Source organism: Myxocyprinus asiaticus, chromosome 5 (genome assembly GCF_019703515.2).
Source record: "Myxocyprinus asiaticus isolate MX2 ecotype Aquarium Trade chromosome 5, UBuf_Myxa_2, whole genome shotgun sequence".
Lineage (NCBI taxonomy): Eukaryota > Metazoa > Chordata > Actinopteri > Cypriniformes > Catostomidae > Myxocyprinus > Myxocyprinus asiaticus.
The window spans coordinates 44321609-44345362 of NC_059348.1; the positions used below are offsets into that span (position 1 = coordinate 44321609).

Here is a 23754-nt window from a genome sequence, read left to right on the forward strand (position 1 = left end):
AACAATACATGTCACATTTTATTTATTTTTTTTGCAACCATTTAGACTCATCAAATCAATTCCCTTTTTGTGTGTGTGTGTGTTCAGATGGCAAGTGGAGGAAAAGTCACCAACCTTGTACAGCTCTGATGAAGGAAACCATTTTAAATTTTAAAATGCCTAAAAAAAAAAAAAAGCCCGAACAGAAACAGAGGGTTAAATGAGATATTGAGCTTTGATCCATTACTTTCCATTCAGTCTGTTCATATGGTATGGATACAATAATATACTAAAAAAACAAGTCAGACACTGATCCTTTGAAAAATTATTTTACTGAGGTAAAATGAAAACACCCTGATTTTTCAAAGAACTTACATCCACACAAAACCAGGTTGGACTGAGGCTATTAGTGTAGGTAGTCTCGTAAGGGTTGAGAATTCCTTTAGGGTCTAGAATGTTTCCATCAGGGCAACTGCTTCTGAGGGTTTACTGTAGTAAATATAGTTTCTCTTCTTGAAACCCAGTCCATGTTCTGCACTGATGCTGCCTTTCCATTCTGATGTCCACTCATACACAAGGCAAAATGGCAGCCAGTAGATCAGGGTCTTTAGAAGGGGACGTGATGTTCAGATGAAGATTTCCATTAACTAGAAACAAACAAGCAGAAATACTTAAATCAAAATGTTTCTGCTTCAGTCACCATTCACTTTCATTGTATGAAGAGAAAAAGTTGCAAAGAAAGTGAATGGTGACTGAGGCTTTCAGTTCCTAACATTCAGCTTTTGTGCTGAAAGAAAGGTGTTTGGAACAGCATGAGAGGGAGTAAATTATGACAGAATTTTCATTTATGGGTAACCTATCCCTTTAGGACACTGCCACATCTAGCTATAGCATTAGGATCATAAAATGGCTTTAGGATCAACACAGACTTTAGATTAGTCAAGCATTAAGTGAAAGAGGAGAAAAGCCATACCAACATGTCCATAGCCTACAACATTCTTGGCCATGCCTCCAAGGTGCCCCAACATGTCTTGAACTAAATCGTAGATCTTCTCCACTGGGAGAGAGATTTCATATTTGAGGGAGAGGCTCTGACACATGAAGGTTACACCAACAAAGACCACAATGTCTGTGTGTGACATAGACCAGTGTTAAACTATCCAAACATCCCAGCAAAGATTCATCATACAGATGGATATGAAAGGAATGAAGTGAACAGAGTGCCTTGATTTTGACTCCTCTGTTGCAACTGTCCCATCAGTCACCAGTGATGATGTCATGACCTCCTCAAGGAAGTTGTGCAGTTTTTCTTCATCATGGGTTGCACTGGATCCAGCAGTTTCAATAACAATGCAGAAGCGACATTCTGCAAAACCTATCATTACACTGTCACTGATTTACAACTGACTTAAAGGAATAGTTCAATCAAAAATGATTCTCTCATCATTTACTCACCCTCATGCCATCCCAGATGTGTCTGACTTTCTTCTACAGAACAAAAACAAAGATTTTTAGAAGAATATCTCAGTTCTGTATGTCCTCACAATGCAATTGAATTGGTACCAAAATGTTGAAGCACCAAAATGCACATAACTTCAGCATAAAAGTAATCCAAATGACTCCAATAGTTAAATCCATGTCTTCAGAAGTTATATGAAAGGTGTGGATGAGAAACAGATCAATATTTAAGTCCTTTTTCACTATAAATTCTGTCCAGTAGATGGCGATATGCACGAAGAATGCTTCAGAGCACCAAAAGACGAAAGTGAAAGTGGAGATTGATAGTAAAAAAAGCTTAAATATTGATCTGTTTCTCACCCACACTTATCATGTCGCTTATGAAGACATATTTAACCACTGGAGTATTATGGATTACTTTTATGCTGCATTAATGTGCTTTTGGAGCTTCAAGTATTGGTACCTAATTACTTGCACCATGAGGACCAACAGAGCTGAGATATTCATTTAAAAATCTTTGTGTTCATCAGAAGAAAGAACGTCAACCAAATCTGGGATGGCATGAGGGAAAATGATGAGAGAATTTTCATTTTTGGCTAAAATTTTGGGTGACACCAATCTTCAGACAATAGTTTGGGAGTTTAATAAAACAGTACTGAAGATTATCTAATGTCTTTTTAAATATTTCTAACCTTGTCGCCAATCACAATCGTGATCCAGGACATAGACGAATGTACCCAAAGCCTTATATTGTCCTCTATGTCAGTGCTTCCCAACGTGGGGGTCACCAGAGCTTCACGGGTGGTCGCTAAGCTCTCTTTATTTTGAGGGTTACAAGAAGAAAATAAGTGAATGTGTGAAAAAGTTACAATTATTTTTGTAATAAAGCACAATCAAATAGGGCCATTTTGAGTATTTTAATAATATTTAATTGTTTATGAGATATATGAAAAGACAAGATATACTGTATGTCTAACATAGGCTGTTTTTAAGGCGCGCATCTCGCGGGAGTAGGTAAGGATGCAGGGCTTTTTAAAGATGCGGCAAAATTGCTTGCTCTATGTACAGTACTGAGCAATGATCAAAACAACAGGCTAGCTAGCCAAACGAAAGCAACGACTATGGCAAAGCATCAGGGAGAAGAGAAAAACATAAGTGGTAAAAAGAAAACAAGGGTTTATTTGGTTTTATTTATTTATTTATTATTTTATTTGGATTTATTTGTATTGAATTTGGTTTAATTGAGGCAATGGACAAAGTGCAAATTGAGCCTGTGATTTGTGGTGAAAGACTAGCAAATGAAACATGAATGAAATGACCGGACACGTGACTGAGTGAGACATAGCAGCATACTGTGTATTCTCCATTTCTTTTCAATATTAACAGACTGGCCGATTACAAGAGATATGACACATTTCAGTAAGTTGTACTGTACTCTTTCAATATACAGTTGAAGTCAGAAGTTTACATACACCTAGGTTGAAGTCATTAAAACTAATTTTTTAACCACTCAGATTTAATATTAGCAAACTATAGTTTTGGCAAGTCGTTTAGGACATCTACTTTGTGCATGACACGAATAATTTTTCCAACAATTATTTACAGACAGATTGTTTCACTTTTAATTGACTATATCACAGTTCCAGTGGGTCAGGGGGAGTATTCCAGAAAGTAAGGTTAACTTACCATCACATAAACCCTGAACTCTCCTTTGATTAACCCAAAACTTGCTTACCTTGAGTATGTTGGTTCCTACGGAAGCCCTGAACCGCAAGGTAAAAAAAAATAAATACTAGTGTCTCAGTTCCTTCCTGAGCCACATAATTTTTTTTCCTCTCTTCAATTTTTTTTTTCTCTCTTCCAAATATTTTTTTTCTCTCTTCAAAAAAAAAATTTTTTTTTTCTCTGATCAAAATATTTTTTTCTCTCTCTTCAAATTGTTTTTTTCTCTCTTCCAAAAATTTTTTTCTCTCTTCCAAAATTTTTTTCTCTCTTCAAACATTTTTTTTTTCTCTCTTCAAAAAAAAAATAAAAAAAATTTCTCTTCAAAATTACATTTTCTTTTTTTTTTTTTTTTCAAAAAAATGCATGCGGTACCAACCTTGGCCACCTAATCATTGATGGTGTGTATTTATGATGTGTGGTATTCAATTATGTATTCTGTGGATATTTATGTGTTTTAGAGATTTGCTGTGTAAGGAGTTTGTGTATAGAGGGTGGTCATATGAATTAATTTGGTGTATTGTACAATAATTTTTAAATTCCCCTAATGAATATATAGACTCGTTTATTGATGCTGTAAATGTCCCAAAGTCTACTGTGGATTGTTAGCAATATCAAATGTTTGCCAGGATAATTGTATTGTATTGTATTAATGGGATCAACCTGCAAACTCAGTGTTGGAAAGTGAGAAAGGCGGGGCAGGGGGAGGGCGCAAAGGAGTCGTTTTATAGGTTGGTGCCTAGCCAATGAAATCGGACTTCTTTTGTACACTTCACGACCATAGACATATAAATGGTTAAGACACCCGTGGCCTTAACATTACCAGATGTACCCCTAACACTTCAAAAGGACAGACATAATAATAATTTCCCCATGTTTCCCGTTTTCCTCAATACATTCCTTCGCTTCCACCATGTAACACTGAGCAACAGAGAAAGCATTAAAAGTAAAAGATTACATGTTTACTGATAGTGGCACCTGGTGGCCAAGGTTGGTACCGCATGCATTATTTTGAAGAGAGAAAAAAAAATTTGAAGTGAGAAAAAACAATCTATTTGAAGAGAGAGAAAAAAAAATTTTAAGAGAGAAAAAACATTTTTTTTTTTTTTTTTTTTTTTTAAGAGAAAAACAAACAAAAAAAAATTTGCAGAGAGAAAAAATACTTTTTTGAAGAGAAAAAAATACATTTTAGGAAGAGAGAAAAAAATTTAAGACTTAGGCTCAAGAAGGAACTGAGACACTAATTTTTTTTTTCCCCCACCTTGCGGTTCAGGGCTTCCGTAGGTTCTAGAACACCTGCGCGGGGTTAGTTCGCTCAACCATGAGTTTGAAACTCAGTTTGTGCGCGTTCTCGGTGAACTCAGAAAGGCATTCTCAGCAGATCGCCGAATCCACGAGTCACAATGGAAACAGACGCAAGAAGAAATGCGCGCCATATTTCAGTGAAGCAGAACATTAAGTTTTAATGACTGCAAACGAGCATTACTTCATCTTCACTCGTAATAGCGATAGGAGCTACATTGGTTTAGGACTGAGAGTTTGCTTGACAGAAATTATACTGAATCATTGCGTGAATTTTTAAATTAATAAAACTATAAAGTTCTACCGTACATATAAAAGCTTAATTCAGCATTAATATTAGACCTCTCTCACCTACATTAATGTTTAATAGTTTTAACGACCGTTACGTTATTTGTTTGCACTGAACTTCGTTATAAGTACTATTTATATTCTATTAATATTATGATAATAGGCTTTAGGTTTATATATATATATATATATATATATATATATATATATATATATATATATATATATATATATATATATATATATATATAATCTGTGATAGGTCTGTGCATGCTAATTTTATTTTACTGTCATGTAATCATATCTCCTTTAATTTCCCACAGTTGCTGATGGTCTCATTGTAATACACCCTCTTTCAATTGTAAGATCTCCCACAGTTGTCTTCATTTTCCATTGATTTAATGTAATGTTTTTTAGTAGGCCACACATGATTATTCATGTGCATTATAAGATGAAGATCTGCTGTAACAGAGGTGGACAGTGATAGGAGTTACATGTCCATTGTGTTCTTTTCTCATTTGATGTGGCATTAAAACTTGTCATGTTGTGTTGTCATGTACAGTAGTGTCCATCTGCCTCCACCAACTTGGTATGGAATGAAATGATGTTGTTTTAAATGAAGATCATGTGTCTGACTATACATTATAGATGTTCATGATCTCAGCATTAGGGAAAAGTAACTATCTCTTCCTTGTTAATAGGAAACTGTAAAAGGTCCCTATTGAATGCAGAACAAAAATTTAATTTAGAGATGGACCATGTACAGTTTCTGATGGAGAAGACGAGGCTAAGCGTCAGAAAGATACATCTTTTCATTGAATCACCTGACCACCAGCTAAATGAGGGCACTGTGGGTGACTCTAAATGACAGCATGTCTCATTTATATTTTCAGATAATAATGTACAAGTCTGGAAATGTGTGCATTTATATGTACCGTAGCCTACATGAATTAGAGTGATAAGAAATAAAATCTCTAATCTGTGGTCTGTGAAATTATCACATATTATCTAGAAGAAGAATAACGAGTGATTAATTGTGTAAGCTTTTAATTGGCAGACATCACTTACATATTGATACTATGGAATGTCATTTTATAAATAACATTATATTAATTGACTAAAGGAACTGTAAATAAAATGTGGGTGCTATAATAATTTTATTCTATGAAATTTATAGAATAAAAATGATTCATTAGAAGGGCTAAATATAAATATATAAAGTCCTGTCTTCACAGTGAAGAGTGTGGGGGAATTTCCAATGTGTTCTGCGTTAAAAATATTACAGTATTAAAACATTCCCATTAAAAGTTAAAGCACAATGTACACAGTTTATTCACTTTTGAATGCAAATCTGCAGTGTGAGACTGGAAATGCCAGAGTAAAGAAGATTTGTGAGGTAAAGATTGCAGTTTACCATAATATTGCTTTAAAAGTATAATATTGTGCTTAATCTGAACTTTCTCGCCCATTGTGCCGCTATTAAAAGGGCACGCATGCGCTGACAGCTCTGAAACATACTAACATCTACCTGAAATAAACTAACTCTGGAACATAACCTACTCTGGAGCAGGTTATATTAAGAGAGTAAGTTGCTATGGCTACTAACATACCCTGAAAGTTCCCTCAGTTTTTGGAACAGAAAGCTGAGGTTATCTGCTTATTCTGAGTAAACTAACCTCGGGTAAGTCACTTAACCTGCTTTCTGGAATACACCCCAGAAGTTTACATACACTAAGTTAACTGTGGCTTTAAGCAGCTTAGAAAATTCCAGAAAATGATGTCAAGCCTTTAGGCAATTAGCCAATTAGATTCTGATTGGCTAATTGGAGTCAATTGGAGGTGTACCTGTGGATGTATTTTAAGGCCAGTCTTCAAACTCAGAGCCTCTTTGCTTGACATCATGGGAAATCAAAAGAAATCAGCCTAGACCTCAGAAAAAAATTGTAGAACTCTACAAGTCTGGTTCATTAATTTCTAAATGCCTGAAGGTACCACGTTCATCTGTATAAACAATAGTATTCAAGTATAAACAACATGGGACCACGCAGCCATCATACCACTCGGGAAGGAGATGCATTCTGTCTCCTAGAGATGAACGTAGTTTGGTGCGAAAAGTGAAAATCAATCCCAGAACAACAGCAAAGGACCTTGTGAAGATGCTGGAGGAAACAGGTTGACAAGTATCTATATCCACAGTAAAAACATGTCCTATATATCGACATAACCTGAAAGGCTGCTCAGCAAGGAAGAAGCCACTGCTCCAATTCCGCCATAAAAAAGCCAGACTACAGTTTGCAAGTGCACATGGGGACAAAGATCTTACTTTTTGGAGAAATGTCCTCTGGTCTGATGAAACAAAAATTGAACTGTTTGGCCATAATGACCATTGTTATGTCTGGAGGAAAAAGGGTGAGGATTGCAAGCCAAAGAACACCATCCCAAACGTGAAGCATGGGGCCATGTTGTGGGGGTGCTTTGCTGCAGGAGGGACTGGTGCACTTCACAAAATATATGGCATCATGTGGAAGGAAAATTATGTGGATATATTGAAGCAACATCTCAAGAATATAAAATAAAGTAGTGATCCCAACTGAACTAAGACAAGGAATGTTTTCTATGATTAAATTGGCTAAGGTGTATGTAAACATCTGACTTCAACTGTAACCTCTGATATTCACTCACGTTTTTTTATGCTACGTTGTAGAGAGAGCATTGTGCCCCTCCGTTTGAATGTGCGGCTGCCGCGATCCGTCACACAAAGCGTTCTGGATTTTAAAAAGGTAAAATATGGGACACCTGGAAAAAAGGTTGTGAACCACTGCTCTATGTAGCAATAATGACTCTTAATTATGTTCGTATCTCTGATTGGGTTGGTGAGTTTCAGGTGGGTTTCCAGAAGTTTAATACATGCGTCTAAAAACTCAAAAGCAGACAGGTTCTCCCCCAGCATCTCTCTGCAACACTGAAATGTTTCTAGCAGGTGCTGGAAGCTGGAGCACCCTGCAGGACACATGAGGTACTACAATTCATTTTACATGAAAGTTGCACCATCATCTTTCAAAATTTGTTTGACATTTCAAAATGTAATACCTCTAATGTGCCACTTTACCTGAAAATGCTACATTGACAGCTATGGGTTTGCGTGGACACAGGATGAAAATGACAGTAATGACTCCTAATGTACCCTCTGAGCCGATGAAAAGCTGCATGAGGTCATAGCCGGTGTTATCCTTGCGAAGTGTGGCCAGACAGTTTAAAACCCGCCCATCTGCCACAACCTACACATGCAAGATGTGCAACGATACAACTTAAAGACATTAAAACTGAAGATTGTAATTTCTGTTCCCTTTCATTCTATCAACAGAGGCTCACTTGTTGCTAACTAGAGGCCAAATCTACCAGAAAAGCATGAATGTATTCTCCCCAAATTTTCAATATCTCTAGTGTACATGTATGGAAAACAAGAGTATACATAAACAACTAGATAGGTAGTTTGTCAGACAAACGTTGATGCTGCAAAGCTTTGTCTGCAAGTTTTAACTAGTTTTAAAAGTTGTTTGATGGTTATACAGACACTACAAACAGTCAACTAGCTAAATAGTTAGACAGACTGTTCAGCTAAACCGTTAGTTAGTTACATATAGAGAAAGACAGAGAAACTTAAAGCTAATCAAAGGCCTTTTGTAGGTTTGTTTACATTTGAATTGTTGACGGTTGGTGTTTGAATTAATGTGAATTCCGTTGGCCCGTTTGAACATTGTTAATGTAAGTCTATGGAATTTTTCGGACTTTTGTTTGTTCCCTTTGCGAAAACTTTAAGTCTGATCAGTTAGAAAAGACATAGCACACATTTTCAGAACAGTCTGAAGGTCTGTGCCGAGTTTGGTAGATGTAGCGTGAAAGCTCTAGGAAGAGTTAGTGTTAGAAATGTGAGGGCACGTAAATGATTTGAGAATTTTCATTTTTGGGTGAACTATTCTATTATGCTATTATTTCATACAAGCTCTAACAAATTCTATTTTCTGGAAATAATATCAAACATCAAATCTCATTTTGCTCATTTTATTTTATTAATAATCCATAAGTTGTTCTATACAATCTATGTTTCCTTACAAGCAGTAATAAGCTTACAAATGGTAGTAATGTCACTATGAAGTTTTCAAAACCCAAAATAGTCTTATGATGTTTATTCTGGGTTAGCACATTATTGTATCTCCAGATATCTAGAGAAATATTTTTTACTCATACACTAATTTTTTAAAGTATCATATTCCACCTTTATTTGCATAGTACATTTTTATTTCCACTCCCAAACATCATCAGCAGCACAACACATTTTATTTGAATGAGCAAAAACGTTGGTGATTCTCATTTCAGACTCTAGTATTTTTCTTAACTCTTAAGAGTTCATATCTTTTTAGAACATGACTTGTGCTCTGAAATGGGTCTGTTTGGTGGCGTTGTTGTTCATGCCCATCTTCAGCATCCACTTGGACTTCGTCCTCCGCACATACTGCATGTCCTTCTGCTGCTGGCTCACAAAGCCCTTACCTGAGAGACAGAATACAAGTTTACTTACAAAACCAAATTCAAGTTACTTGTGCAGAAATTAAGCTAAACCACGAGACAAGGACTGAAAACAGTGTGATGTTGTTTTAAGAGAAATAAGATCCGGCATATCAACAGAACAAAAAAATGTGATTAAGTTGTAAAAAAAAAATGAAAACTGTGTCATAATTTACTCAAGAAACCTGTTCCAGATCCATATGTAGGGCTGGGTATTGATACAGATTTTCTGATTCGATTCCAATTCACAAGACTATTGTCACATTCTAAATAAAGAGACAATTATATACAAAGTAAAAAAAAGAAAAAAGAAAAAGAAAAAGAAAAAGAAAAAACACATCTTGGTTTTAAATCATTACCATAATGCAAAATTTCACATTATAACACATTTCAGTCTTGATATGTTGTTGACCATTATTATTATTATTATTACTATTAACCTTCCTCAAGAATTTAAAGATCTTCCCAAAGTAATACAATAAAGAAAATAATAGGCTACATAAGGAAAAAAAACAAAACAACAAAAATAAACACGTTTTGGAGAAAATATCCGAAATTATGTCAACACTTGCTGCAGAAAATACATTTCAAATAATTACAAACCCTTCTTGCAAAAACATACGACCGAATGGATGTGGTGCGCATCTATTGGCTTTCATAATATTCTTTTGTGTGCATCATTTTGAGGAGATAAAACAGGTTAATCCCAAACCAGATGTCGCACCTGTTTTAATAACAAGCTCCTCTTCATTTTCTTGACATGTTTGGGAGTCGTCCCATTCTGTGGAGAAGTTTTTTCTCTTCAGGGTTTTCCCTGGGTCAAAAATGATTCAGTAGCGCGAGTTATCCCGCTCTGTGCTCTCCTGTAAATAACGGGAGGCCTGCTGGACTGACGGATGAGAATTATTCATATCGCCCAGCCCTAGATATAACCTAATTATTTTTGTAATTTTAATATTTTTTTGTAAACTAAAAGATATGTGGCAAATTTAGTTTCGCTTTTTTGCTTTGTCCACTTTTGCTCCCTGTTGAATGTTATTTTTTAATTAGATGCCAATACCATGACGACTGTTTTTTCTTTTCTTTTTGAATAGAAAACCAGCTAGCCAATACAGAACAAACATTTACCGTTTATTTTGTGACATTATTACGTTACATTATTATGCATAGTCTATCGCGTTACAGTGCAAAATAAACAGAAATGGGATGGCCGTATTTTTTCCAATTTGTCATCATGATACGATCCTGTATCGAATCTCTTAGCCAGTGATCCATTGTTTGCCAATACCACAAATTCTGCCGCAATGTGATTTGGATTCGATTCAGGGGCCTGCGATCGATATTATGTGCCTATTTTACACAATCAGGAACATTTATTATCTCACAAAAGCAACCAAAATATTATTTGTATACACATTGGGAGATCCACAACAAAATAATGTACTTCAGTTGTTGAAAAGAATTATATAAAAAATATCATACATGGGATCATCAATCATTTAATGACATCTCATTGCCTTGTGGAATGAGGGAAACACTACAGTGATGATGTCATCTCTACAACAGTCAAGCAAGCCTTTCAATGCAAAATACCCACAACAGGAGAGTATGTGCTGTCCGTGTTTTTCTTGCCTACAACTTCCACAGTCGTATTGAAAAATTTGATTAGAGTTAACTGTTATAAATATTAGTAATTGTGCTGATGTGAAAAGTCTTGTAATTGATTTTGGTGCAGGGCAGGTGTTTTCTCTTTCCCTCATCAGCGCTGTTCAGAGTTTCGGGGCTGTTTAGCCGTTTGACATGGTTAAATTGCTCCATAGCGCTCTAAAACGGATAGAGCAGGCTTCAATCACTTCGTGCACATCCGTGTCTCACATGAGAAGCATATTTAGCACTAATAAAACGAGATGAATATCATAAGGTTGCTGCATCGCAGGGCCTGTGTAGCTCAGCAAGTATTGACGCTGACTACCACCCCTGGAGTCGCAAGTTGGAATCCAGGGCATGCTGAGTGACTCCAGCCAGGTCTCCTAAGCAACCAAACTGGCCCGGTTGCTAGGGATGGTAGAGTCACCTGGGGTAATCTTCTCGTGGTCACTATAATGTGTGGTTCTCGCTCTCAGAGGGGCACATGGTGACTTGTGCGTGGATGCCGCGGAGAATAGAATGGGCCTCCACACGCGCTACGTCTCCGTGGTAACGCGCTCAACAAGCCACGTGATAAGATGCGCAGATTGACGGTCTCAGACACGGAGGCAACTGAGATTCATCCTCCGCCACCCGGATTGAGACGAGTCACTACGCCACCACGAGGACTTAAGAGTGCATTGGGAACTGGGCATTCCAAATTGGGGAGAAAAGGGAGAAAATAAAAAAATAAAAAAGGTTGACAGAAATGCGTATGGATGTGGCTGGCATGAGAACGTCAAAATAAAGGTGCCTCTTAAAAAAAATCATTTATGTTTACATGTTGAATCGATGATATTGCATTGTTGGAGATTTGATTGATGCTTCGATCCAGATCGATGGATCATTACACCCCTATTCACAAGTGCATGAAAGAAGCTCTTTCAAAGTGGCAAGCATGTTCAAGCGAGAACTTACGTTATTTTTAGCGCTAACATCTCCTTTTGTCTTTGGCATAAGACAGTAATATGTGTTTGGAATGATGATGGAATTTTCATTATTGAACTATTACTTTAATTTCTGCACACCATCCTCAATGACGAGCAAACTTACCAAAGTCTCCTCCCCAGCCAAGAGCTCTGTACTGTTTAAGGACTCGACCCACAGCCTTTTGGTTATGAGCTGGAACCAGTGCCCTCTGAACACCAAACCTCTGCTTATAGTACCTCATCAGAGAGCGATGGCCAATCTTAGCACCTATAAAACAGCAGTTTTTGAATTGCACTTTAGTCGACATGTGTCTTGAGTGTGAAATAAACACTCTCAAGTGGATAGGAATTACATTTTCAGAAGGTCAAATCACTTAGACGGAGTGATTCTGAGATTGAGAGATTTCTTAGCATTCTCAATAGATGAGCAACACACTGGAGTTAAAACTAATCCAAGATAAGCACTTTTCATCTGAACAGCAAATGTCATAATTTGACATCATAACTCTTCTGCAGAAACATTTAATAAATGCTGCTGATAGGTACCTGAGGGTAAAGTGAGCTCCAGCGTCTCGTCATCAACCTCTACTGTCTTTTCATCAGGTAGATCGCCATCCCTCATCTCCATATCATCTCCATCTTTAGCATCAGGATAACTACTCCTGAACATTTTTAGAGACAAAGATTATTGCTCACATTCATATCAATTATATACATTGTTTTTTATTATTCCTACTGGGCCTGTGAGGTCAAGACTGAAACCTAGAACCTAAGTGATGGTAAACAGTATTTCTACCTAGAATTTACAACTAAAACCCCTCAAAAATCATATTAGAAAAAAAAAAAACAGATCTAAATTATGTATAAAAACCAGGGTAGTTTCAATAAACCCCGTAAATTGAGAAACCCCTTAGCTATAATTGTAAGGCTATTTTCACTTCACCCAAAAATTAAAATTCTCTCATCATTTACTCACCCTTATGCCCTTAAAAAAAAAAAAAACACATAAAGGCGGCATAAAAGTAATCCATATGACTCCAGTGCTTTAATCCATGTCTTCTGAAGCGATCCAATCGGTTTTGGGTAAGAGCAGACCAAAATGTATTGCCATTGCAATCTCAAGGCACGATCATGATTTCAAGCTTGATTACACTTCCTAGGGCTTGGCGCATGCACAGAGCACTAGATGACACTAGGAACTGTAATCCAGCTTGAAATCATGATCACCAAGGAGACTGCTGATGTCAAAACTTAGTGAAAAAGGAGTTATATTTTGGACTATTCTCACCCAAAACAGACTGGATCGTTTCAGAAGACATGGATTAAACCACTATAGTTTTATGGATTACTTTTATGCTCCCTTTATGTGCTTTTTGGAGCTTCAAAGTTTTGCTCACCATTCACTTGCATTGTACGGACCTACAGAGCTGAAATATTCTTCTAAAAATATTTCTGTTCAGCAGATGAAAGAAAGTCATACACTTCTGGGATGGCATGAGGGTGAGTAAATTATGAGAATTTTCATTTTGGGTGAACTATGCCTTTAAGGGGCTTCTTGCAACCGGCTGCATGTCTTTAACAGCAATTATACATTGCTCAAGGGGACAACCACCAGCATCTGGAAGTTATTCATAAATTATCTTCACACAGAAATGTCTCCACACCTGAAGTCGAAGAAGTCTGCAAACTCAAGTGCAGCATCTCCATCTGTGAAGAGCTTACAGTGACTCTTGTCGGTCATGTGTGCCTGAACTGCTTCCGTAGAGTAGAATGATTTGCCTTTCTCATTACACCATAAGCACACTTTGCCAACACCGACCTTCTCTCCTACAGAGAAATAAAGAGAGAAACACACAAGGTAAAGGGATTGTTAACCCAAAAATAAAAATTCTCTCATAATTTTCTCACACGCATGCCATTCCAGATGTGTGACTTTTTTTCTTCTGCAGAATACAAATTATGACTTTTAGAAGAACATTTCAGCTCAGTAGGTCCAGCAAGCGAATGGATGCCAAAATGATAGGTGTGGGTGAGAAACAGATCAATATACAAGTACTTTTTTTTTTTTGCTTGAAATTCTTCTCCCATGAAGAATGTGAATCACCAAAAACACAAGAAGAAGAATGTGAAAGTGATCTGTTTCTCACCCACACACCCATCATATCGCTTCAGAAGACATTGATTTAACCACTGGAGTCTTATGGAATACTTTTATGCTGATTTATGTGATTTTTGGAGCTTCAAAATGTTGGTACCCATTCACTTGCATTGTATGGACCAAAAGAGGTGAGAAATACTTCTTAAAATCTTCATTTGTGATCAGTAGATGAAAGAAAGTCATACACATCTGGGATGGCATGAGGGTGAATAAATGATGAGAGAATTTTCTTTTTTTGGTAAAGTACTTCTTTAATGACATATTAAAGGATCAAGTTCTAAAATTAAAAAAAAAAACAGACACACAATTCCCTCAGTTTTAATCTACTACACACAATTCAATTGATTTGAACACACAAACATGGGATCTACACGTTAAACCCAAAAGCTCTGGCTTACCCAGATATGAAATAAGTCCTCTGAGGTCAACCAGATATTCAATATCTGGGAGGAAGAAGCTGTGTGTTTTGGTCATGTGTGCTACATTTCGGGTCAGTGAGCGCGAGTGATGCCCACAGAACAGGCAGTCTGTAACTGGGATTGAACCAGGGGCCTGAGCTGCTCCGGACGCAGAGTCCTCCTCCATCTCCTCTTCGTCATCTTCATCACCGTCCATATCCTCATCATCATCAACATCCTCCCATTCTGTAAACAGAGACACAGTCTCTTAATAGAAAACTCCAAATCAAAAGTTTTGACACACTGAATTTATATTTTGCTCTAAAAGCTTATGCTTTAAATTAGTTTTGTACAAAAATTTGTAATGATATTTTTTTTAATGGATGAGTTGGACTGGATAGTGAAGGAAAAGCAACCAACAAGTGCCCAGCATACATGGGAACTCATTCAATACTGTTTACAAAGCATCCAAGGTGGCACCTCTTGAAGTTTGATACGAATGCCCAGAGTGTGCTACAGCTGATGACTCCAAATATAGGTTTTTATTATCAGATCCACTCAAAACCATCACTACCCTGAATTCTTACCCTCCTCCTCCACTTCCTCGCCCTCTTCTGCTGCAAGCTTCTTGGCCTGCTGCTCGAACCACTGCAGCCGAGGCGGTTTGTCCGGCCACTGTCGGACCTGCCTCTCTGTAGGTGTATCTTCAGAGGGGGTGTGTCTCTGCTGCTCTTTGAGTGCCTTCTGAAGAGCTTCATTCTCTGCGTCCTTGTCAAGCTGCGCCCCTTTCTCCAGATTCTTCTCATTCATTTGCTGGACAGTCTTCTGGGCAGCAGCCAGGGCTTTCCTCTCTGCCTGCTGGTGTTTATTGGACTGGATGTGATTTGTGTAGGCATTATCACTGGAGAAATTTTTGTTGCAGGTGGTACAGTACACAGAGCCATGCCCGCTGCCCTGTTCTGCTGCTGCCCGCTGTAGCAGTACTCGTTCCTGGAAGTTTTCCATAGTGACTGGAGGCATGTCTGCCACCTTCCTTTTCAGATTGTAGCGATGCCAGTCTGCTTTATAATGAGCCCGCTGAACATCCCCATCAGAGAACTGCACACGGCAGCTGATGCAGGTGTACGACATGACTGCAAAAAACAAACAAACAAACAAACAAACAAACAAACATCCTTTATCATTCAATTTGTGCTTTATACATTTTACCCCTATTTGTGTTTAGGTAAAAAAATACCTAAACTTTATCAAAATTCCAAAATTTACCATGGTAACGACATTTTTTAAATGAAAATACTATAAATACTACAATTATTGTTACAAATCATCTGCAAATATACGGTCTTACACTCTTAATACCATTGCTCCTTTTTGCTTATTTATAACTATTCTTTTACAGTTTATTTCCATTTAAACCTTCTTCAATGGTGGGCTTGTACAACATTGTGAAACATTTTTTTTTTTTTTTAAGTGTACAAAACTTCACTCTAAATGTGCACGCACAGCAGGAGTGCTGAGATGAAAGCACAGGTCAGATAGACAGCAGTGTTGCCAGGTTTTTCATGAGAAACCAGCAATTTAGGCTGAAAAAACAAGCCCAAAATAAGTGACCCTTAGTTTTTCAGCAGGGGCCCAGGGGTGGGGCAAATCTTTTTTTATTTATTTTATAGGGGACACCAAAGCTAGTTGTCACACTTTTTACTCCAGTGAATTTCTCATGTTAAGCTACTCAACACAAATCAGCAAATTTAAAAAAGCACATTTATGAATAAAAACATAATGAAATGACAAAATGTCAAACCATTTTTGGCAATCTAATATTTTAATTGAAAGAATGCCTAATTATTTATGACATTAAATGATTGCATAATATATATATGTTTATCTGACAGGGACAATACAGAATAACATTGCTACACAAGTTTTGAGCAGCAGATGCTCTATATACATGCTTCTGTCAAGCAACTATGATAAATGCTCTTACTATATGAGACTGCAATTATTTAGTCAGACTAACAAGTTCTAAAATTGTGGTTTCAATGTCTGTCAAAGTCTGGTAATCTCTACATTCCTCTAATAAACGGCTAATCGTTGTTGTATTGGTAAATGCACAAAAACGTGCTCATGAAACAGTGGTTTCAAAAGAGTTTTCTGGACTAAAAATACTTCAGCTGAAAACTGCTTTTTAAAAACAACTTTAACATGGGAATCCACTGTTTGTCTAAAAAAAAAAAAAAAAAAAAAAAAAAAGAAAAACATGGCTGTACGAATATTTAAAGGAGCACATGAATGAGCTGAGACCAGTGGCTCTTCAGTAAACAAATAAAGTCATCAAACTTCAGACAGACTCCTTCACAGGATTAGTCACAATGTTATTCTCCAGAGATGAGGTATCCTCTCTTGATTTCTCCTTCTCCATCTCAATGTCCTTCTCCTCAGGGTTGGAGTCTCCATTCAAAACCTTGTTATCACTATGTTCTTTGGTTTGTTCTGTTTTTTTCAGAACTCCTTTCTTGGCGTCTTCAAACTGTCTCTGTTCAGCCAGACTTTTATTTAACACTTGACTGAGCACTGACTCCCCCTCTCCCATCAAAAACATGCTCTTGAACTTATTATATAGCATTGAGGCTTTGTCCATTACATCCTGGCTGGCCTTGAACTTGCGGATCTTTTTAAGCGTGGCTATGAGTTCACAGTGCCTCTGAAGGTGTTGAGTCGTGACCTGCAATGAGCTCAGCTCATCTAGTGCACCTAGACACTTTTTCACATCAGGGTTATCAATCTTCAACGATGTCTTAATGTCCACATGTAACTTCAGGAGTCTGGATTCTGTTGAAACTTCCTTCCTCTTGTCACCTTTCCTGTTATCTCTCTTTTCACCTTTTCCTATTTCTTTCTGTTGGTCTGGTTTGCCAGCATGCTCCTCTTGGTCTGCATCTACAGAGTGCTCCAGTGGGATCTGCTTCATCCCAAATCCACTCTGTTTCCTTTCATCTTCTGTGTCTGAAGAGCTCTCCCCTCTGCTTTGCCACTTTCTCTTCCCTTCCAATTCCTGTTTTCCATCTTTGCTCTCATTCTTCCTTTTTTTCCTGTCTGTCTTCTTGCTCTCTTCCTCCTCTGATGCTTTGGTTTTGTCCTCAATATCAGCTATGCCCCCCAGTGGCTCCTTTGAAGCCTGTTGCTGCAGCAGTAGCAGTTTCTCAATTTTAGGTTTCCTTCCTCTGCGCTTTAGTGATGGAGGTCCACCTGGATGGTCCAAAGTGGTGTTTTCAGTATTCGAATCCTGCTCAGCTTCATCCTTCTTCTTCCTTCCTCTTTTAACTTTGGCAGAGACGTCTGTGCTGTCTTTCTGTAATGGGTCCTGGGGACCAGGAACAACACGTTCCGATGTCAGATGAACCTGATCAGAAACCTCCATGTCACCACTACCATCCTCCTCCTCGTCAATGCCAGCCACTTCAGCTGACTTTCTCCTCTTCTCCTTGGTGTTCTCATCATCCCCTTTTTTACTGCTGCTTGAGTCCTTATCTGAAACTGCTTCAACATCCATTACCTTATGTCCGTTAAGCTCCACTTTAGGGTTATTCTCAATCTCCCACAAGCCTTCATTGAAGCCTTTCCTTTTATTAGGTTTGCCATACTTGTCTTTGTTAGGCAAGTAGGGGAAGATGTCTTTTGGACCCAAGAATGCTGTTTCATGAGTGCCAAAGAAGAAGATGGGAAACTTCATATTTGACGGCTTGACAGCTCCATCTGGAATCTCATCAATCCTTGCAGGCCAGTGGGGATAACCCTTCATCTTAGCAAAGATCAGATCTCCAGGTTTGAAATCCAGAGCCATGTCGAGACAGTTGGATCACCTTTCGTGAACACGGTTCTTCCCACTACACTGAAAAAAAAATGATTTGTTGGCTCAACAACCATAGCGTATGAAAGTAAAAAGCTTTTCTTCATAAACTAACATATAAAATGTTAAGCTTTAATTAATTTGTATTAATGTGTACAACACAATAACAATTATATGGTGAACTTAGTGTACTTGATATATTAATATACGTCAAGTAAATTCCTGGCTTACAAATCCATTCAATTAAGATCTGAAGTACTACTAACTCAAACGTTCAAGTACAAAGCTGAGGTTGTGAGGAATACCCATAAGCCCCTGCACTTGAATCATTCAAGCATTTTTGCTTAATAGACAGTCCTACTCAACTGAGCAACCAAGTCTGGTCATGGTGGTTTTTAGATGGATGGCAAGGCTTTTTAGGTCGGGTGGAATCTGTTATCTCTGATCCAGTTCGTTTGCTAGTTTCCATAGCTGCAGCACACAGCGTTGTTTGCCTGCAAACTTGTTCAAATTTCGCAACCCCGCGGAAATTCCGGCCCGGAATGGAAACTTCAAAGTAGTTTATACTGGCTGTAGCATTGTTATCGAAGAAGCCAGTATTTCAACTTAGTATGTTTCCTAATTCTCTAATGACATATAATGGTCATTTTATGATTTTGTACTGTAAAAATATTACATATAGCACCTTTAAGGAGCTAAATTCACAATATGCCTCTTTAGTCACCACTACAGCGCTGTCTGAAAGGCTTTATCGTAGTAACAATGAATGTAGTAATTATGGTAATTTGGCAGAAACAGTCGATCATTATCATGGTACATGTTTAAAGGGTATGAATCATACACATTAAATGGGTCAGGTCAATTTAGATAAATGAAACAATGGTGTGTGACACGAGAGCTAATACGTGACATTTTGAGGTAAATTAATAATAAAATCACAAATTTAATCACAGATCTGATCATCTGATACGTTAACTTTCAGTATCGTAACAGTGTTATCTAACCATAAAATGTAAGCTTTAAATATATAACCCGCTGATATGATTTCTATATTACAGATCAGTAATGTTATTCAATAAGATACACACTATGTGATTCACCATTATTAATTGTTCTATATATGTGGCAGCGTGAACTAACCTGTTTTAACGATTCGTGTTTGTAAAACTTGACAGTGTGCGTACTCTCCTCCACCGACAACACGAGGACGGTAAATAACTAACCTTTGAACCTCAACACAAGCGATCACACAGACACACACAGCGTCCTCCTGTGGTCTGGAGGACCAGCGACGATATTTACAGTAGATGCTACATATCATTCTCCAGGTTACAGCCAGTTCTGATAACTAACGAGTTGAGTTCTTTGATTGGAAAAACTTGTGACTTTAAGGTGGTGTTGGGGAGGTTGAGATGTAATCGAATTATGTTTCTCCCTAAATAAATAAATAAATAAATAAATAAATAATAAAAAAAAATCTAAACAGCATTGAAAATGTGCCTAGTAATGTGTTATACATAGATCTGAACTTTACAGAATGGTGAACCGTGGTTAAGGTAAATGTGCAGCAAGCAATGGTACTGCAATTAACTCTTTCTTAGAAAATGGTGATTTTACTTTTAAGCGTTTATTTTCAATGTTTTTCATCAATATGTCAATTTGCATGTCCCATTACATTTTAATGGGTTGTATAGAATTAAAAGCATATAATATAGAATTAAAAACATCTAATTCTACTTAAATGTTTGTTTTTGTTTTTTGCCATTAAAACACAATGCAGTGATTGCCCATGTATTTTTTCAAAAGATTATGCAATTTTTATTCAAAGAGAAATGTCATGAATTTTTAATAAAATCCATTTACACACACACACACACACACACACACCCAGTGCATTCAGAAAGTAATCAGACCCCTTCATTTTTTTACAATTTTTTAAACTGCAGCCTTATGCTAAAATGCTTTACATTATTTGTGTTTATTTTTTTCACGTCAATCTACATTCCATACCCCATAATGACAAAGCAAACAACAGGTTTTTCATAACTTTACAAATGTATTAAAATGAAAAGACTTCAGTATCACATTGATATAAGTATTCAGACCCTTAACTCAGTACTTAATTGAAGCACATTTGGCAGTGATTACAGCCTCAAGTCTTTTTGGATTTAATGCGACAAGCTTTGCACACCTGGATTTAGGGATTTTATGCTATTCTTCTCTGCAGATCCTCTCAAGCTCTGTGAGGTTGGATGGGAACTGTCAGTGGACAGCTATTTTCAGGTCTCTCCAGAGATGTTCGATTGGGTTCAAGTCCGGGCTCTGGCTGGGCCACTCAAGGACATTCACAGAGTTGTCCTTAAGCCACTCTTGCGTTGTCTTGGCTGTGTGCTTAGGGTCATTGTCCTGTTGGAAGGTGAACCTTCAGCCCAGTCTGAAGTCCTGAGTGCTCTGGACCAGGATTTCATTAAGGATATCTCTGTATTTTGCTGTGTTCAGCTTTCCTTCAACCTTGACCAGTCCCTGCAGCTGAAAAACACCCCCACAGCATGATGCTACCACCACTATGCTTCACCGTTGGGATGGTATTGCGCAGGTGATGAGCGGTGCCTGGTTTCCTCCAGACATGACACTTGGAATTGAGGCCAAACAGTTCAATCTTCATTTCATGAGACCAGAGAATCTTGTTTCTCACTGTCTGAGAGTCCTTTAGGTGTTTTTTTTTGTGTGCAAATTCCAAGCAGGCTTTCATGTGTCTTGCACTGAGGAGAGGCTTCCATTTGGCCACTCTGCTATAAAGCCCAGATCGGTGGAGTGTTGCAGTGGTGGTTGTCCTTCTGCAAGTTTCTCCCATCTCCACACATGATCTCTGGAGCTCAACCAGAGTGACCATCGGGTTCTTGGTCACCTCTCTTATCAAGGCCCTTCTACCCCGATTGCTCAGTTTGGCCAGGCGGCCAGCTCTAGGAAGAGTCCTGGTTGTTCCAAACTTCTTCCATTTAAGAATTATGGAGGCCACTGTGCTCTTGGAAACCTTAAATGCAGTCAAATTTTTTTTGTAGCCTTCCCCAGATCTGTGCCTCAACACAATCCTGTCTCTGAGCTCTGCAGGCAGTTCCTTTGACCTCATGGCTTGGTTTTTGCTCTGATATGCATTTTAGCTGTGAGAACTTATATAGAAAGGTGTGTGCACATACACTACCAGTCAAAAGTTTTGAAACACTTACTCATTCTTTATTATAATTATTATTATTATTATTATTTTTTTCACATTTAGAATAGTAGTAAAGTCATCAAAACTATGGAATAACATAAATGGAACTATAAGAATTATGTTGTGACAACAAAATCCAAAATAAATCAAAACTGTGTTATATTTTAGCATCTTCAAAGTGGCCACACTTTGCCTAGATTTTGCAGAAATGTACTCTTGACATTTTCTCAACCAACTTCTTGAGGTATCACCCTGGGATGCTTTTTAAACAGTATTGAAGGAGTTGCCATCTATATGCTGGGCACTTATTGGCTGCTTTTCTTAATTATTCGGTCCAAGTCATCAATTTCAAAAACAGTTAAACGGTTTTAACTGTCGTACTTTGGGCCTGTGGTGGGAAAATATGATTTTTTGAAAGTTCAACTTTTCAAATGAAAAAAATAAAATAAAAATCCAGAAATTTCCGGGCACAAATGGCACCGTTTAATACAACCAAGACAAAGGAAATACAATATAAAGATCAGTCAAAGATGTGGTCTATAGTATATAACGTGCTACTTATTTGATTCATGAAGGGCAACCATGAAAAAAAATCTATCTTCATATCAGTTCATCCAAACACAGATACATTCTCTTTATACCGTTTAAAATAATTATCGATTTAGTTAATTATACAAAGTGTCATGGCCTCTTCTAGACTCCTTTTTTTCTATTTACTAAAGGCTAAACATTTTGTGTCCTGTTAAAAAGGGCAAACGGTCATTTAAATGATAATTACTTGTGTTGTCTACCGCTGATTAATTATTCTCATTTGTAATTTGCTTTGAATAAAATCATCTGCTAAGTGAATAAATGTAAATGCTGATGGTGATTCCTGGGTGAAAATGTTTTGAACAAATATGGGGACCTTTGAGTAGCACACTTTATACATTCAAAAAGCAACTTGCTTATTTTATTCTCAGCTCATGCACATCAGTGCAATGAAATTCAAACACCTTGTTAATAATTCATTGTAAACCATAGTGTATTTACCCATATGTCTCACACTGGTAGATCTGCAAAATAAGAAAGCATGGCAGCAACATACAATCAGCACCATCAGGCGGCCTTCTTTTTCATCATGAGAATAATGTATAAGCTGTGGTTTGGAATGTTTCTATACAGTAGGGACGTCACAACCTTGGAGACTTAATAGCATTAATGCTGTTTGTATGACTTCTTGCTGGCAAAGCTCAATTGGAAATAATTGTGGCCCAAGGGTCACCATTTCACCACATTAAATAATGTGCATACGCTTCACTATAGGAGAAAAAGCAGTGGCGATTCATTACATCTATACACTCCCTACACCGACTCTCTGCTAGGGCACTTCCTGCCCAGCAGTTGTTGATGTTGGTGCTGTATACTCGGTCCTCTGGGGAGAAGAGAGAGTGCATGAAACACGAAACCTCTGAGAGGGTCTCTTCAACATCCGCACAACACACACCATGAGAATGTGTCTGTCTCTGTGTGTAAGCAAGTCAGCAACATGTTCTTTATGCCTATAGAAGCATGGTTTAAAAAAATTAGAAATGGGTGTTTTTTCAACTTTGGGCAATTTCATGGCCCAGGGGTTGATTTTTAAAACAAACAGACGTCATCATTACGAAGGTCACATTAAAACCAATGTGGAAACTGTTTTATCATAACATTGTCATTTATTTTTAGTACTTTTCAAATGCCTTTTATGTACAGATTTCGCTGTTTTTGCTGTGTCCCAGACCCAGACATTCAATATTAAACTATGAAAATCCATTATAAATATACAAATTATTACATGCTTAAAACTATGATAATCTAAACAAAGAGTGAAATAAACACAAACCATTTTTTATTGTGTGAAAAAATGATTTCTAAAAAATTTCCCACAGTTGTGGCATTTCCACCACACCAAACAATTTTGCCCATGAGAGAGTTTTTTCAACAGTTAGTGTACTTGTTAACCAGGTCAGCAACAGTGTCAGAGAAAAGCATGTTTGAGATGAAATGATGTCTAAATATAACAGAATAATCAAGGTAAATATCACTTTACAGAATTTTAGATGTAGTGGAAATGACATTGTGGTGGGAATTTTCATGACTTTTCATGTCTAACAATTGATAAAAATGTCAAAAATTGTTGGACACTGTTCGTAGACAAATTAAAAAAAAAAAAAAAAAAAAATATT

The 23754-nt window shown here is 37.3% G+C and overlaps 1 protein-coding gene and 1 pseudogene across 3 annotated transcripts; both read right to left on the reverse strand.

The window, feature by feature from the left end:
• Positions 1-309: 309 nt before the first annotated feature.
• On the reverse strand, positions 310-8801 carry LOC127441207 (D-2-hydroxyglutarate dehydrogenase, mitochondrial-like; annotated as a pseudogene).
• On the reverse strand, positions 8798-19576 carry LOC127440421 (cytoplasmic 60S subunit biogenesis factor ZNF622-like). 3 transcript variants are annotated; one of them, XM_051696969.1, is made up of 7 exons: positions 19474-19564; positions 15074-15619; positions 14487-14732; positions 13595-13757; positions 12477-12592; positions 12055-12198; positions 8798-9300 (listed from the first exon to the last, which is right to left on the reverse strand). In XM_051696969.1, the coding sequence occupies exons 2-7, from the start codon at positions 15615-15617 to the stop codon at positions 9167-9169; spliced, it is 1347 nt and encodes a 448-aa protein (XP_051552929.1). In that variant the 5' UTR covers positions 15618-15619; positions 19474-19564; the 3' UTR covers positions 8798-9166. The 3 variants fall into 3 exon arrangements, with proteins under 3 accessions (XP_051552929.1, XP_051552927.1, XP_051552928.1); XM_051696967.1 differs by lacking the exons at positions 8798-9300; positions 12055-12198; positions 12477-12592; ... (1 more) ...; positions 14487-14732; positions 15074-15619 and adding an exon at positions 15632-18375 and having other exon boundaries at positions 19474-19576; XM_051696968.1 differs by lacking the exons at positions 8798-9300; positions 12055-12198; positions 12477-12592; ... (1 more) ...; positions 14487-14732; positions 15074-15619 and adding an exon at positions 15632-18370 and having other exon boundaries at positions 19474-19562.
• Between the last annotated feature and the right edge of the window lie 4178 nt (positions 19577-23754).